At 36.2% G+C, this 15,774-nt stretch overlaps 1 protein-coding gene across 1 annotated transcript; it reads right to left on the bottom strand.

The window, feature by feature from the left end:
- Window positions 1-6,270: 6,270 nt before the first annotated feature.
- Smp_152470 (hypothetical protein) lies at window positions 6,271-13,731 on the bottom strand (the record flags this gene model as incomplete). Its single annotated transcript, XM_018790466.1, has 6 exons — window positions 6,271-6,336; window positions 6,602-6,856; window positions 8,206-8,331; window positions 11,210-11,407; window positions 12,807-12,978; window positions 13,727-13,731. The coding sequence occupies 6 exons, from the start codon at window positions 13,729-13,731 to the stop codon at window positions 6,271-6,273; spliced, it is 822 nt and encodes a 273-aa protein (XP_018646279.1).
- Window positions 13,732-15,774: the final 2,043 nt, after the last annotated feature.

Raw genomic sequence — 15,774 nt, 5'->3', positions numbered from 1 at the left:
GGAGTAGGAAAACCCTGATTACAAACCAATGGTGCACATGGGCTTCACTATCCTGAAGGAACAAATGGCGTATGAATCAATTGTTAGTGACCGGCTACCATGGGACTGCATCTCCTCACGATGCTCCACTGCCTTGTGGGTCAGGCCTCTAGATGAAAGGCTCGGGTTGTGGCCTCCTAAGAAAACCACCTGGTTCAGTTTGGGCACCTGGTCAGTATCACAGCCCTCACACAAATCAAATGAGATTTGTGCGGCGCATATTTATCTGGTGCCTCCTTTGTACCAATATTTATGTGTTTAAATAAATAATAAAATAAATTATTACATTCTCAATTGATATTAAGAACTATAATTGATTAGTCTGTTGTTGGTATATGTACATCATGTAAAGATTGCTTCAATATTATGTTAAATCATAAGCTTTATGAGTAAAGATAGTGAGTGGTTGGCAATGGAATCCAAAACTTGCGTTTCGTCTATATGTGCTTAGATCTCAGAGTTGATGTTCACTGTGGGATTCGAACTCAATACTGTTCGCTCCAAACTCTATCACGTTATCTACTTAGCTACTGATTTCTGACAGCCACCTGCTTGTGCAATTTGGTGAAGTTTTAAATTCACTTGATGTTGTTTACTTGTATCTTCCTATTATTATTTAGGACTGTAATTGGTCAGTCACTTATTAGTATAGGTATATCTTATGCGGAGTGCTTCAATATAGTGCTCCAAGTCACAAGCGTTATAAGTAAAAATGGCGTATGAAGCGAAAAGTACTGGGTTCGAGTCCTAGAGTGATTATCAACTATGTGATGTAGGTATATCCAGCTGATGAGTCACAAATAGGATGTAACATGCATCTTGTTTTCCAATGTCAATCAATATTCATTCATTACTTATTTACTTACTTACGCCTGTTTCTCTCAATGGAGCATAGGCCGTCGAACATTCATTCATGACATTAATCAATTCATTGATTATCAGATTCATTAACTTGCATTGATAAAGATAGATTATTCAGTATGAGTCTTCTACTATTACTATAACTAATGACTGGAAATGCTTAAGTGATAAAACTGAGAAACAGTTTCAATAGCATGGATATGTTCACTCTCTATCTGGCTTTATATTTTGAGTTTTACTAACATCATATAATTTATACAGCAAAACTTTTTTATATATTTTTCAAGTTATACTGTCTATGCTAGCAGTGGGATCCAGTTTGACGCGCGTTTCATCTTATTCGGGACTCGTCAGACTGATGTACCTGCATCTCAGATTTGTTGATGTCCACTTCAAGACTCGAACCCAGTGCCGTCTGCTTCAAACGACATCGCGCTGTCCACTTAGCTACTGAATGGTATCTCTGACAATTGATATCGACTAGTGACTCAATTCACAACACATTTCGTCCTTATAGAAATGGTTTATTTATATCAACTGATCTCAATTGCTTGTCTAGTAATAGTGATTACTTTGATGTGCTAAATTATGGCGATAGTGTGTTGACTTGTCGACTGAATGAGAATATTTTACTATAAAAAAGTATAAATCCTGAAAATTTGTGATCTGTGTAAAACGAAATTTCAGTGGGATCTTAACTGGTTTCTATTCTCAGCCATCACTGATAATTTGATAAGCTACTGAGATGCACTATCTCTTGGACACCAACAAGGGAGTCGAAATGGACCCGATAAGGTACAGAGGCTTAAGTAAGGGATTAGTTATTGAGTTTTATGATGTCATAGTAAGTGGAGGTACAATATTTCTAGTAGGTATGGACTCCAAGATCGAGCTGTGTGTGAACCTCGATAATGTTTGACATGGATTAGAACCGGCCATGGTTGCGTAGATACATTCATTCTTTACTTTCCCACTTTCACACATTTTTCTTGCTCTTTGAGTTATAATATGGACGTTTAGTCTTTCTTACTATTACTGCTACTACAACTATATCTACTCCTTCATTATTCATCTTGTTAATTATATCTTATTGTTTTGATTCGGTGTGAGGACTTGAATTCACTGACGGTTTCACCAGGCTCTATGCTGACTATAAGTAGATGAGTAATGAACAGTTTTCACTGGAATTCCTTTGAACTTTCCAACCTTCTCTGATTTGAAAATGCAGACTACTAGGCTTGTTACTACTACTTCATGTATTATTTTGAAAATATCTCCATTTGGCCGCATAAAATACTTGTCAAAACGGGGTTATGGAGACTGTAGTTTTACTAAGATTACGAACTGATCTAAGTTAGAAAACGATTGGAAACTTGTAAGCACTTATTAGCTGTTTTATCATAGTATGAGACAACTCAGTAATGCACACAAATCCTGGCCTCCGAAAGAACGAACATAAGACATTCGATCTCATGAGTAAACGACTAACTTACCGACTACTGACACGTTACTGATAGATCTCAATCGTGTTATGTGTGAGGAAGTTACCTATCGAAGATAATAGTAACTTACTTACTTACTTACGCTTGTTGCTCCCAATGGAGCATAGGCCGACAACCAGCATTCTCCAACCCTTTCTGTCCTGGTCATTCCTTTCTAGTTCTGTCCAGTTTTTGTTCATTCTCGGTGAGTTGTCTTCCATGAATGATTTGGCAGTTTAATCCACCATAGGAGTTCTGTACGATATTCACTATCTCCTCAGGCACGCCGTAGTGTCGAAGAAGCCTCCATAGTGTTGTCCTGTCTACTTTATCAAATGCTTTATCGTAGTCAATGAAGTTGATGTAGAGTGATGAATTCCACTCAATTTATTGTTCCACAATGATCCGTAGAGTTTCGATTTGGTCTGTACACGATCAATCCTTATGAAATACAGTCTGTTGATCTCGAGGTTGGGTGTCTACGGAGTCCTTCATTCTGTTTAACAATACTTTGTTGAAGACTTTTCCTGATATTGAGAGAAGAGTGATGCCCCTGTAGTTAGCACACTTACTGGGATCGACTTTCTTTTGTATTTCGATCAGAAGTCCTTCTTTCCAGTTTGTTGGTACTTGTTCTTCATTGCAAATTTTACTGAAGAGAATGTGGAATATCTTTGTAGTTGCTCCTACATTTGCTTTCCGTGCCTCTTCTGGAATGTTGTCTAGTCTTGCTGCTATGTCGCTTTTGATCTGTCTGATGGTCATGCTGATCTCTCCAATTGTTGGTGGGCCAACATCGATTGGGAGGTCCGTGGGTGCTGCCTCAATGTTGGGTGGGTTCAGTGGAGTTGGTCGATTCAAGAGTTCTTTGAAGTGTTCTACCCAACTGTTCGTGCAATATCCCAGACGCATTGAAGTCAGACTTGTACACCATTGGATCTTGGACCAATGAACTCAGGATTCAAAGTTCGATGGAGAGAATTGAAGTGCTGAATTCGATTCTTCGTTCAAAGTTTATAGATGTGCACTAATGAGGAGTTCTACACACAAAAAAACAGCTGTCTAGTGCTTACAAGCTTCCAATGGTTATCTAACTATGATTGTTTCGTTGTATTAAACTGACATTTAAAAGAACTGATTACTCACCATATCGATTGGCCAATCTTCCATCACTTGTAAATTATCCAAACTGAATATAACTTGTCGATTTTGTACTTTTTCATGATGGTTGATAGTTTTCATTATTGAAATAACCATAATGTTAATCAGTTACATAGATGCATATGAATGTAAAATGAAGGATAGTTAAGATTAGTATCCAATTCATCAAAAATGTAATCAAAGTTTATCGTTCGACTAAGTAATAGAATAAGGATAAGATCTGATTTTCCAGGTTTAATAATAGTCAAAACGTGTTATAGCTTGAATGTAGTTGTTAGGAAACAGGTACTAGGTAAGGATGGCTAATCGATTGATGAAGTAATGAAACTTCATCAGTTGAGATGGCTAGGACACGTGCTACGTATACCCGACCACCGACTGCCCCAACGAGAGATGTTTTATGGTGTAGAGGAGTAGGTTGGAAGAAAGCTAAAGGTGGCCAGACCAAAACGTGGCACAAATCCATGAAGCCATCGACAAGTGGACTGAGCCACGCTGGTAGGTGTAGATTACCTGGTTGGGATCCGCGAGATGATAGCAATCGATGGTTAGAGACCTTGAATGACATAACTGAAAATCGTTTGCAATGGCGAAGGTGCATTCACTCTTTGTGTTCTGCCAAATTCTAATCCTCTGAATTCATGTCTTTACCTTTGTTCTCTTTTGAAATTTATTTCACTGGATTATACTCCTTCAATAACATCTTCAAACCCTAATCTTTCGGATTACTGCTTATACTCTTACTACTTCTATCACTATGGGATTTGAATCGACAACTGTATCTCTGTGTTAATGTGGTATAGCAACTCGAACTGATGTACGTACGTACAAAGTTCTACGTTGTGACTGACTGACTGAATATTGTAAACATTGGAACTGTTCAAACTGTTTATCAAGCTATTATTGTATGCATTCTTTTTGCAATATTTATAAAGTAATTGGATTACTAAGTATAAATGTCCTGTTATTCATAGGCTTCCTTTTAATTTACTCACTATTATTATACTACTTATTATAACTACTTAATTGCCAATTAACTATTCATAGCTTACCTTATTTATAGACACTTTTCACTTGTATTATACATAGTTGTTACTTTGTTTTAATTCATGGTGTCATGCGCTCCAACATGTTTGTACGTAAATCTAAGTCTATTTGAATGGTAGAAATGATAGTATAGTGTCGGTTGTTATGTCAAGCCTATATACCCTTATTCTACCTTCTGGACAATCCAATTTACCTATCCATCTTGAGTCAAGTTTTCACCTTGTTAATTATTCCCTTATTAACCCTGACTGTTTCACATGAGCGTATGTGTGTCATTTCTGCTTCTCTCTCTCTCAAGTTGGCTTACCTCCCATCTCCAATGCGTTTCACTTTCGCTTCACTCTCTTCTATTCTCTTCATCCCTCTGATTTCCTCTCGAGATCAATGAGTGTTCAACATATATGTATTCAAAATCCATTCTTATGTTTGACTTATTTAACTCCGTTATTTATCAATGCGGATTAAGTCATGTATTACATAGGAGGATAGACAGGATGTATATTTGACAATCAAGCATTCATACAATCTAAATGGAGTCAGATCATGGTCCTACATAAAGTGGTGAGCCACATTTGGAACACTCACCATTTCTTTACTAAAATGAAAATGACGGTATAGCGAAGGTGGTCCTTTCACCACATCGGTAAGGTGGACCACATAGTTAATTAGGTATGAAAGCGAAGTAACCACCTCCATCAACCGACATTACAATAGAAACTGGCTATTGACTTTTCGAACTCAAAGGAAGGGCATAGAGAAAGGTGACAGGATATCGAACTAATAGGAGCTTGAGTCGGCCCGAGATCGACGGTACTGTTCAAACTTATAGTGAATCAAGTTTGGGACATCAGACGAGGAATAGACTAAATTAGAATTAGAAGTCTGATTAGTATCTCTGACACTTGATATCGACTAGTGACTCACTTCACAATAGTTCCATTCTTTCATGTCTCGCAGTTTATATGAACTATATATATTACATATATTTGCTTATGGTGCCTGTGACGTAAGGCAGTATTAAAACAATCCACATCTGTCAATAAAAGACCGATCAGTTTCAGTCCCCAAATGCCCTGGTACGGCCGAGAGTGGGAAGAGTCCTCTCTCCCTCTCCAAATGCTCTCACATCGCCACGCGTATGTAGCCTCTGCCACGGAAGTCCTACTCACTGCCTTCTCATGGCGGTGGTCCTGTTCACGAAATTGAGAGGATGAAAAGCGAATGTCCAGAGCTTTAAACGGGTTGCTGGATATAGAGAATCGACCTAGGGGAGTTGGGAAACCCTGATTTCAAACCAATGGTGCACATGGGCTCCAGTATCCTGAGGGAACAAACGACGTATGAATCAATCGTCGGCCACCGGTTACCATAAAATTGAATCTCCTTGTGATGCTCCACTGCCTTGTGGATCAGACCTTTAGGTCAAAGGCTCCGAGTATGGCCCACTAAGAAGACCAACTGTTTTAGTTTGGACACCCGTGCAGTATCACAGTCCTCATACAAATCAAACGAGATTTGTGAGACGCACATATATCTGGTGTCCCCTTGTACCGATATTCAATCTTAAACATCAATGAGATTTAAGCAACTAATACAAACAACTATATAACTTACATATACATAGAAATACATACATATTACTTACAGTGTAATTGATGAATTGCTTGAATAAGTTCTGTTATTAATACACAATCCAAACATGTATCCATAGTAAATAACCAAGATGAATAACATAGATCATATCTATCTATTGTATTATTGAATGATATAGATTGTAATGAATTAGTTTGTATTTGTATTGAATCATTATTAGTAGTAGTATTAGTAGTACTGGTAGTACTAGTAGTAGTATTAGTAGTAATAGTAGTATTAGTAGCATTAGTAGTACTACTACTAGTAGTAGTAGTATCAGTAGTACTAGTAGTAGTATTAGTAGTACCAGCAGTAGTATTAGTAGTACTAGTAGTAGTATTAGTAGTATTATCAGTAGTATCTACTTCAATAGTATTTACATTATCATTATGATTCTGCATTATAATTTGTTGACAATTCATGAATTCATATATAGTTAAACCAGTTGGTATACTAAATTTTAATGGTTCATTAAATGTTGATAATGTTGAATTGATTGTTGTAGAATTTTTCATAGTAACAGAATTTGATCGATTAGGTATTATCTCTTTCATAGCTGGTTGAATAATTGTACTAGTTGTAATGAATATTGATGATGTAATACGGGATTTTAATGAATCCCAACATTGTTTATCCTTAAATGAAGTGCATAGTAACCAAAAACACAACATCATAAATCAAAAATTATTATTGAAATAGTTGAGATCATGAGTCAATTGAAGCTAGACTACCATGGAAAACCTGGAAGTACTGGACGGATGTTTTGTCCTATTATGGGACTCCTCAGAAGTGCGCATCTACGATTTCGCCTCGTGGGATTCGAACACAGGAAATACCAGAATCACGCGCGAGTGCTTAACATCTAGACCACTGAGCTAGCCGGCATCCAATGGTATTAATGTCTAACTTCAACCAATCCTCGAAATTGAGCGACACATGAATCATTGTCTTCAGTGAGTTGATACCTCACAAAGACCTGGTTGAACTCCACTGGTGAGGAGTACCATACTACGATGAAACGACCGTCCAATGCTTTCAGGTTTTCGATGGTGGTCTAGAGTCAATTGATTCATGATCTCAACTATTAAATATATATATATATATATATATATATATATATATATATATATATATATATATATATATATATATATATATGTTAAATCTGTTTTACACTCTTTGTCCTAACTTCATTCCCATCGACTCTTTTGTATATTATTTTATACTACTTATTATTATTCAGTAAGTATTTGTAATCCTAGAAATGTTCAGGCTTATGTTGTAACGCAGGTTTGTAGTGTAATATACTGAAACATATACATATGCTTATAACATTTGTTGTATTTCACATTATGATTACTTGATCTCAATCATTGTAGCAGTTATTCACAATTTTTTTTGTATTTGTTTAACCCTTGTTTAAACGCAACATTAAATTCACTTGAAACTTCCTATCGATATTTACGACTGCAATTGATCAGTCTCTAATTGGCATATGTGCATACTGTGAGTATTGCCTTGATATAGCCCTAATTCAAAAGCATTACCAGCAAAGATGGATGGATAGTGGCTAGTAGTTGAATCCAGGAAGCGCGTTTCGTCCTATTTGAGACTCGTCAGCTGGGTGTACCTGCATCTCGAATGTATCTAAGCACAAAATTACAGAATATCTCATTAAAAATATGAGAGCCATAATGTAAATAGTTAATTTGCAAACTATCAATCAATTATCTCAATCTTAACCGTTTCTTCTGCAAATATCAGTCCATCGTCTCCGATTATTATTTTGTTCATGCATTTTCATACCCATTGCGTTTCGCTCCCTTTCTCTCCTTATCAATCTTCTACTGAAATACATTCTATGCCCGACCATCATCATATACTACTTATGTAGATATAAGTAACCTACACCACAGTACCACACTAGTACTACAAATCGATAAGGTGTTTTATCAAATCAAACAATATCATTACTATTACTTACTTCTGCTCTAAATGGATCAATTAATAAACGTATTTGTGGATATTTTCCAAGTAAATCTATATAATAATTAACTAATTCTTCAGGTGTTTTTAAAGTTCCAGTAGTAATCTCGTAACGTTCTTTGACCTATTTAATAAATAAAGAATAAATCATGATATAATGGATGGATATACTGTGATTAGAAGACTAGTCATATTGAGTAAAATCCAGGATTCAGGATCCAGAATGATCAACCAGAGTATAAAGTAGATAATACTTAATTCGACAGAAATACAAGTAGTCAGTCAGTCAGTCAATCTCGGTGAGTTCGGAGGAACAAATCAATGATAAGAAAAGTAATCATACATTTCATAGTTAGCGGAGTATATGCCTGTCTGTCCACGTTCAGCGGCCAATCATCTTTAATAAGTAAAGATGGATAGTGGCCAGCAGTGTAATCCTGGACCTGCGTTTCGTCCTATTTGGGACTCGTCAGCTGGATGTACCTGCATCAGGGCAATACGCACAGTATGCGTGTATGCGAATAAGAGACTGACCAGTTGCAGTCCCAGGTATCAATGGGAAGATTCAAACAAACAATACTAAGTGATTTCAAACTTCATCCCATTGTACAAGCAAGTGGCTATCAGGACTCAGTAGCTAAGTAGATAACGTGATGGCGATTGAAGTAAACAGTACTGGGTTTGAGTTTCAGAGTGAACATCAACAAGTCTTAGATGCAGGTACATCCACATGACGAGTCCCAAATAGGACAAAATGCGCTTCCTGGATTCCACTGCTAGCCACTATCCATCTTTGCATATAATGCCTGTGAATTAAGGCTATATCGAGGCAATACGCATAGTATGCACGTATGCCAATAAGAGACTGACCAATCGAAGTCGTAAACAACAATAGGAAGATACAAGGTAACAATACCAACTGAATTCGATCATATTTTAGTTTCACTACCCTCATTACTAATCCATCATCTTTCGATATATTGTGAGACCATAATTTATGAACTACCATCGAGCGACGCTAAAATGACTTTGAGAGTGTCCACCAAATGAGGGTTATAAACCTGTGTGAAGGATAAGGATTGTAATTTGCACTTGATGTTTAAGGTTAGAAGTTAGATTTAAGGTATTCATCACCAACTGATATCAGCTAAAACTCTATTTAACCAGATGGATAAGTGAACAGAAAAATAAACAACATATTAATCAACAGAATATTTATGCACGTATCGATCAATAAATCTCGTAGGGCGGGATCGTGGACGCGCACTGCTCAAGAGTCCCATATTAAGACGAAACGGCCGTCCAGTGGTTCCAGATTTTTCATGATAGTCTGGCTTCAATTGATTCATGATCTCAACTATTAAAAGTATTATAATATCCACAAAATCTCATCTAATATTATTCAACATATACTCACTGGTGACTGGCATCAAGAGGCATTTCCTAGAGTTCTAGTGAGAAGCAGTGACAAGTGGAGTTCAACCGTGTCTGTAGTGAGATAGTAACTCACTGAAGATAATTGGTGGATGTGTCGCTAAATTTTGTGAATTGGTTGAAGTTAGACATTAACACTGTTCGACGCTGGTCAGCTCCGTGGTCTAGTGGTTAAGAGCTCGCGCGCGAGACTTATAGGTCCTGGGTTTGAATCTCTCGAGGCAGGACCGTGGATGTTCACTGCTGAGGAGTCTCGCAATCGGACGAAACAACCGTCCAATGCTTCCAGGTTTTCCATGGTAGTCTAGCTTTAATTGATTCATGATTTCAACTACTAATATATAGATTTGTATAATATTCATTCTTTATATACTACTTATAAGTAATATATATATATAAGTAATCTATTAAACTAACCGTATCAAATATTCTTTTTGGTAATATATATAAACCAATATAAAATTCATTATTTAATTGACATATATCTAATAATTCTATTAATAAATCAATAATTTGTTCTGGTTTATCAATCATAACACTTGATGCACCATTATCACAAATCAATTGTGGATTGAGCTAAAATTGATTAGGAAAAAAAAGAAAAAAAATTTTTTTATTTTTTAAATTTTTTTTGTTTTTTTTTGATTTTTTTGTTTTTTAGGTTTTTATTGTTGCTAAGAACTTACATTTGATTTCTTTATTAATATTTGTGATAATTTTGTTTTAATGATAAATATACTACTTAATAACTAGATGAAAAAGAAGAAGAAAAAGAAAAAAAAAGAAGAAGAAATTTATATAATTTTAATTTTCAATATATTTATATGATATATATGTTATATCCTAGTGAAGATATAAGGTATGGGTAACTTTCGGGACCCTATTTAATGAACTCATACGTCTTCATCGTGCCTCCTGGATCATGGGACTGTTTCTATGTACTAACATGAGCGGTAATATGGGTGGTGGAGATCGGCCTAATCAACCCACTCTACCTATACCCTACAAATGATTATGAAAGCTATAAAGAATCATTGCATAATTATTCGTTCAAAAAGAATGAAAGAATAGGTCTGCCCCCCAAAAAAGAAAGAATAATGTAATGATTCTACGTAAGCAATGCAGAAGCAGCTATTGAGCCACGGTAGTTGTACTTTGCATTGATGTAGTATTCAATGATTGGTATCCACTACACTATTTCAAGAATGTATCCCACGTTCACAGTCACATTTAGCTTGATCTTGTACAAATATTATTTGCTATTTTATGGTGTGATGTGGTCTGTCTGTCTGGTATATAAATCGAGTATGCTTGAAATAAATGATTCGTATAGGAGAAGCTGCAATTGGTGTTTTGAATTCAATTGGAAGGGCTAGGTGGACAAGGGACCAATAAAGACACTAGACTACTCATACCGGTCGAACGTTGTTGTTTTGGCACAATGCCAAGATTGGATAAAGTCGTATCTCAATTGGTGGATAATCCATGTGATAAAAGCTGGACATCAAATAACAACAACTTGGCGACAGTCTCTTTTAAAATTCATAAAATATGTGTATATAACCTACTTGTTTTGGTGTTAAATATGGTTTAGGTATAAGAAGAATTTCTTTTAGAAATCTACACTTCCCTGATGATAAACCGCCAGTACATTCAGAACAATTAAATATTGTTATGATTGGACATGTGATTTTATTGAAATGGTTATGATGAGAAGGAATGGATGAATTAGTGGATCCTTTGTCGGATATGATTGATTGAATAACCTTGAATATAGAATAAATGAAATGATATTATAGTTTGAAAAATTTGAAAACGAAGCTATAATTGCCTAATATTAAACATTTTCAATAATATTTTTTCAATATCAGAAAGACTGGACGACCGTTTCATCCTATTGTGAGAATCCTCAGCAGTGCTCATCCACGATCTCACCTCACGAGATTCGAACCGAGGACCTATCAGAATCACGTGCGAGCGCTTAACCTCTAGACCAGTGAACCGGCATCCTATGTCTAACTTCAACCAATCCACGAAGTTGAACGACATATCCACCATTGTCTTTAGTGAGTTACTATCTCACAACAGACCTGGTTGAACTCCACTGCTGAGGAGTCCTATACTACGACGAAATGGCTATCCAGTGCTTCCAGATTTTCCATGATGGTCTAGCTTCAAATAATACATGATCTCAAGTATTATAATTATAATGAATGATTTGTAGTATCGGGTTTTAATTAGTTGAATGCAAATGTTTTTTGTGTTTTTCTAACAGACCGAAGCGATATCTAAGACTATTTTTTTTTATTGACTCGCTCTTCACTAATCAAATTACTCTGCATCCAAATATACAGCTTGATTATTTTGGTCTTCATATTCAGTTGAGTTATCGTTGGTTGCTGATTCGATAGAAAAAATTGAAATTAAGAGGTCGCTTACAAGTCAACTGTCAGTAAGACTTCAAGAAACATATATCCTGACACCTATGCTCTTACGAAGTCTAATAGACTCATTCTGAAAACCTATGGGGGATTAGATATTACTATAGGAACACACTAATCCTAATCTACGAATTGACTTTCCAGCATCTGATTAGGCCAGTCACTCAGGATTTCGAGACAGACATTTGATATACTGAATCACAGCTTATTCCGAGGGACACGTGAACAAAGAAGCTTGATTGTTTCGGTCTCGTAAGGACATCCACTTGTATGCTATCAAGTCTAAAAATCTTTTCGGCCGATCAGTTAACCTACTCTTCTTACACACATAGTTCGAACTTATCAGTTATCCACTTATAACCTTGACTGTTTTGAATATTAATGTATATGTGCATCGTTTATTTTGTTCATCAAAGTCTTAAGGTTATTTTTTTGTCTGACTATAAACAATGAGTTACACTTTATCAAATGAAGTTATGTATTAACACCATCGGATGTCGAACAGCTTCTTGGTCTGAGCGTTAAGCATTCACGTGCGATTCTGATAGGTCCTGAGTTCGAATCTCACAAGGCGGGATCGTGGATGCTGAGCAGTTCCATAATAGGACGAAATGGTCATCAAGTGCTTCCAGGTTTTCCAAGATGGTCTAGCCTCAATTGACTCATGAATTCAACTATAAAACGATAATCTTTACTCAATTATTACAAAAATTTCTTTATCTACCTCATCATAAAGTGATTTCATATATGCTTGAAAATTGTTTATTGTTGGAGAACATTTCATTGCTGTTAAATGTAAACTCATTGATAACCAAGTTAAATCTGTTGCAATTATTGGTGCAAGTGAGATTAGTTGATTTGGTATAAGCGTAACTACATCTTTAGTAGATTTTTTTCTATATTGAAAAACAAATGAGATTTAGTTAGATGATTGTAATGCAAGTTTTAAAAACTTGTTTAAACATTGTGCAAATTTTCCTTTTCACTTTTTTTACATTTTGTGTTAAACTACTTATAATTGTTATTAAGTAGTATATCTTACAATTATAAATTTTATACGTTGGGATCGGGCTGTTTCAATGTGCTGTAGCAATTTTTCAATTCATCCTTTACTTCCTGATGCATCCTAGTTTTCCTTGGTGGTCTAGCTTCAATTGACTCACGCTTTCAACTATGAAAATACTAAATCTCCACAAAACCCCTTCTGATAATAATAATAATCATATGCTCACTAGTGACTGACTTCGAGAGGTAAATCCAGGAGTTCTAGTGAGAAGCAGTGACCAGTTGGAGTTCAAACCAGGTCTATTGTGAGATATCAACTCACTGAAGACAATTGTGGATGTGTCGCTCAACTTCGTGGATTGGTTGAAGTAAGATATAAACACCATCGGCTGCCGGCTCAGTGGCCTAGTGGTTAAGTGCTCTGGCGCGAGGTTGGTAAATCCTGTGTTCGAATCTCTCGAAGTGAGGTCGTGGATGCTCACTACTGAGGAATCACACAGTAAGATGAGACGGCCGTCCAGTGCTATCAGGTTTTCCCTGGTATCTAGCTTCAATTGACTTATGATCTCAACTATGAGAATTTACTGTAATTGTTTGTTTTTTTACATTTTTCCCCATATTTAGCTTCTTTTTACTCACTTCATCCTGAAAGTTTTTTGTATGACTTGTCTAACCTATATGTTTGAAGATATTCAGCCTAGTTTATTATGGATATTAGTTATGATTTAATGACGGTACAAATGTCTTATATTCTGATCGCTTTTTCACTCCTGCTAGTATCAACTTATCTAAGGGATATACCACTTTATAGACTATCCGCTTTTTAAAGTAAAAGTGTCAGACAAATATATCAAGGTTCGAAATTGTGTACATCAATAGGAAGATTCAAACAAACAATACTAAGTTGAATTTAAAACTTCACCCCATTACACAAGCAAAAGACTATCAGGACTCACTACCTAAGTGGATAACGTGATGGCATTTGAAGCGAAAGGTACTGGGTTCGAATACCGGAGTGAACATCAACTCTGGGATGCAGTTACATCTAACTGACCCATCTTATATAGAACGGAAAACGTGTCTTGTATTCCATTGCTAGCCACGTTTCACTCATTCTACATAAACTTCTGTTGTAGTGACTATATCGAAACAGTCTACGGAGGATCCATATACACCAAACAAGACTGATCTTATTATCAGTACAGGGTTGTGGAGATTGTTGAGTTTTGATTTAATCCCTCATGCGGGGTCATGGATATGCACTGCTCAGGAGTTCTATACTAGGACAAAATGGTCATCCAGTACTTCCGGGTTCTTGGCGGTGGTCTAAAACTAATTGGTTCATGATCTCAAATAAGACTGATCTAACTTTAGTCAAAACATCAACGATGCGATGGGCCGAACCACTATAAATCGAATGAATGAGAGTATTTATTATCATATGAATCAGTATGTTAGGGTTAGGCCAAATCATAAATCTTTGGAATTTAGGTATAAAACCATTGATATGAAGATACAAGCTATTACTGTTCAAGTCGCTTGAAGGAACTAACTGACTAATGTATAAATATGAACAGTGATTTAACTCTAAAGCATTACACACCTATTCATGGGTATTCAGTCACAAAGTATAAAAGATCTGAGAAGATGATATTTCAATTCAAGTTGCCACAACTCAAACCAATGTACCGAAGAATATTGATCTCAGAGAGAAGATCAAATAACTGAAGGTGATGAAAACTAAAGCAGAATGAATTAAGTTAAATTCTGAAATGATAATACTGAAACTCGAGAGCTGAACGTAATGTAGTTTCCATAATTATTTCCAACCCTTAGTCACGTTATTTAACGTTTCCAACAGTCAACTATAGTTTCTTAGTCCATCTCAATCAAAGGTGAACAATAACTTTAATATTACTTAATAATACCTTGTTAACTCATTTTCCAAAGTCCATATTGTTAGGATGGGTCGTTGACAAACTCAAGGAAGCCTCAAGAAGCCCAGAAGGAGCCGAAGACATTCCATCCAATCACCACTAGAGGAACACTCTAGAATGTCGACGTGTAGCTTCCCTATTGGTTGAATAAGAAGGACCCCCTATGTGTCTTTTGGCTATTCGAAATGATGATTTACTTTCAGAAGGGGTTTTGTGGAGATTTAGTATTTTTATAATTGAAAGGGTGAGTCAATTGAAGGTAGACCACCATGGAAAACCTGGAAGCACTAAATGGCCGTTTCGTCCTATTATGAGAGTCCTCAGCAGTGCGCATCCACGATCCCGTACTCGCGAGATTCGAAACCGGGACCTACCAGTCTCGCACCAGAGCACTTAACCGATAGACCACTGAGCCGTTCGGCATCCAACAGTGTTAATGCCTAACTTCAACTGATCGACGAAGTTGAGCAACCGTTCACCAATTGTCTTTACTTTCAGCCAAAAACTATAAATACATGAGATTTTTGTACTATATTTGACACTGTTTGGAATAACATTCCTGCTCACTTGTCTTCTGTCTTCTTATTTTGCGACTTGGGAGGGTTCTAGCCTTCAAGTGCTCAAGTATTACGCGATAAACTAAGAATCTAAGTTCGAGATATAACACATATTAACATAACAATACATCAAAGGAGAAAGAATACAACTATCTTTAAACTTACTTTGCATTTTGTGGTGTTGTAGACTTTA

The sequence above is a fragment of the Schistosoma mansoni genome (genome assembly GCF_000237925.1).
Source record: "Schistosoma mansoni, WGS project CABG00000000 data, supercontig 0097, strain Puerto Rico, whole genome shotgun sequence".
NCBI classification, from domain to species: Eukaryota; Metazoa; Platyhelminthes; class Trematoda; order Strigeidida; family Schistosomatidae; genus Schistosoma; species Schistosoma mansoni.
The sequence above is the reverse complement of the archived record's forward strand: the minus strand, read 5'-3'. Positions and strand labels throughout refer to the sequence as shown.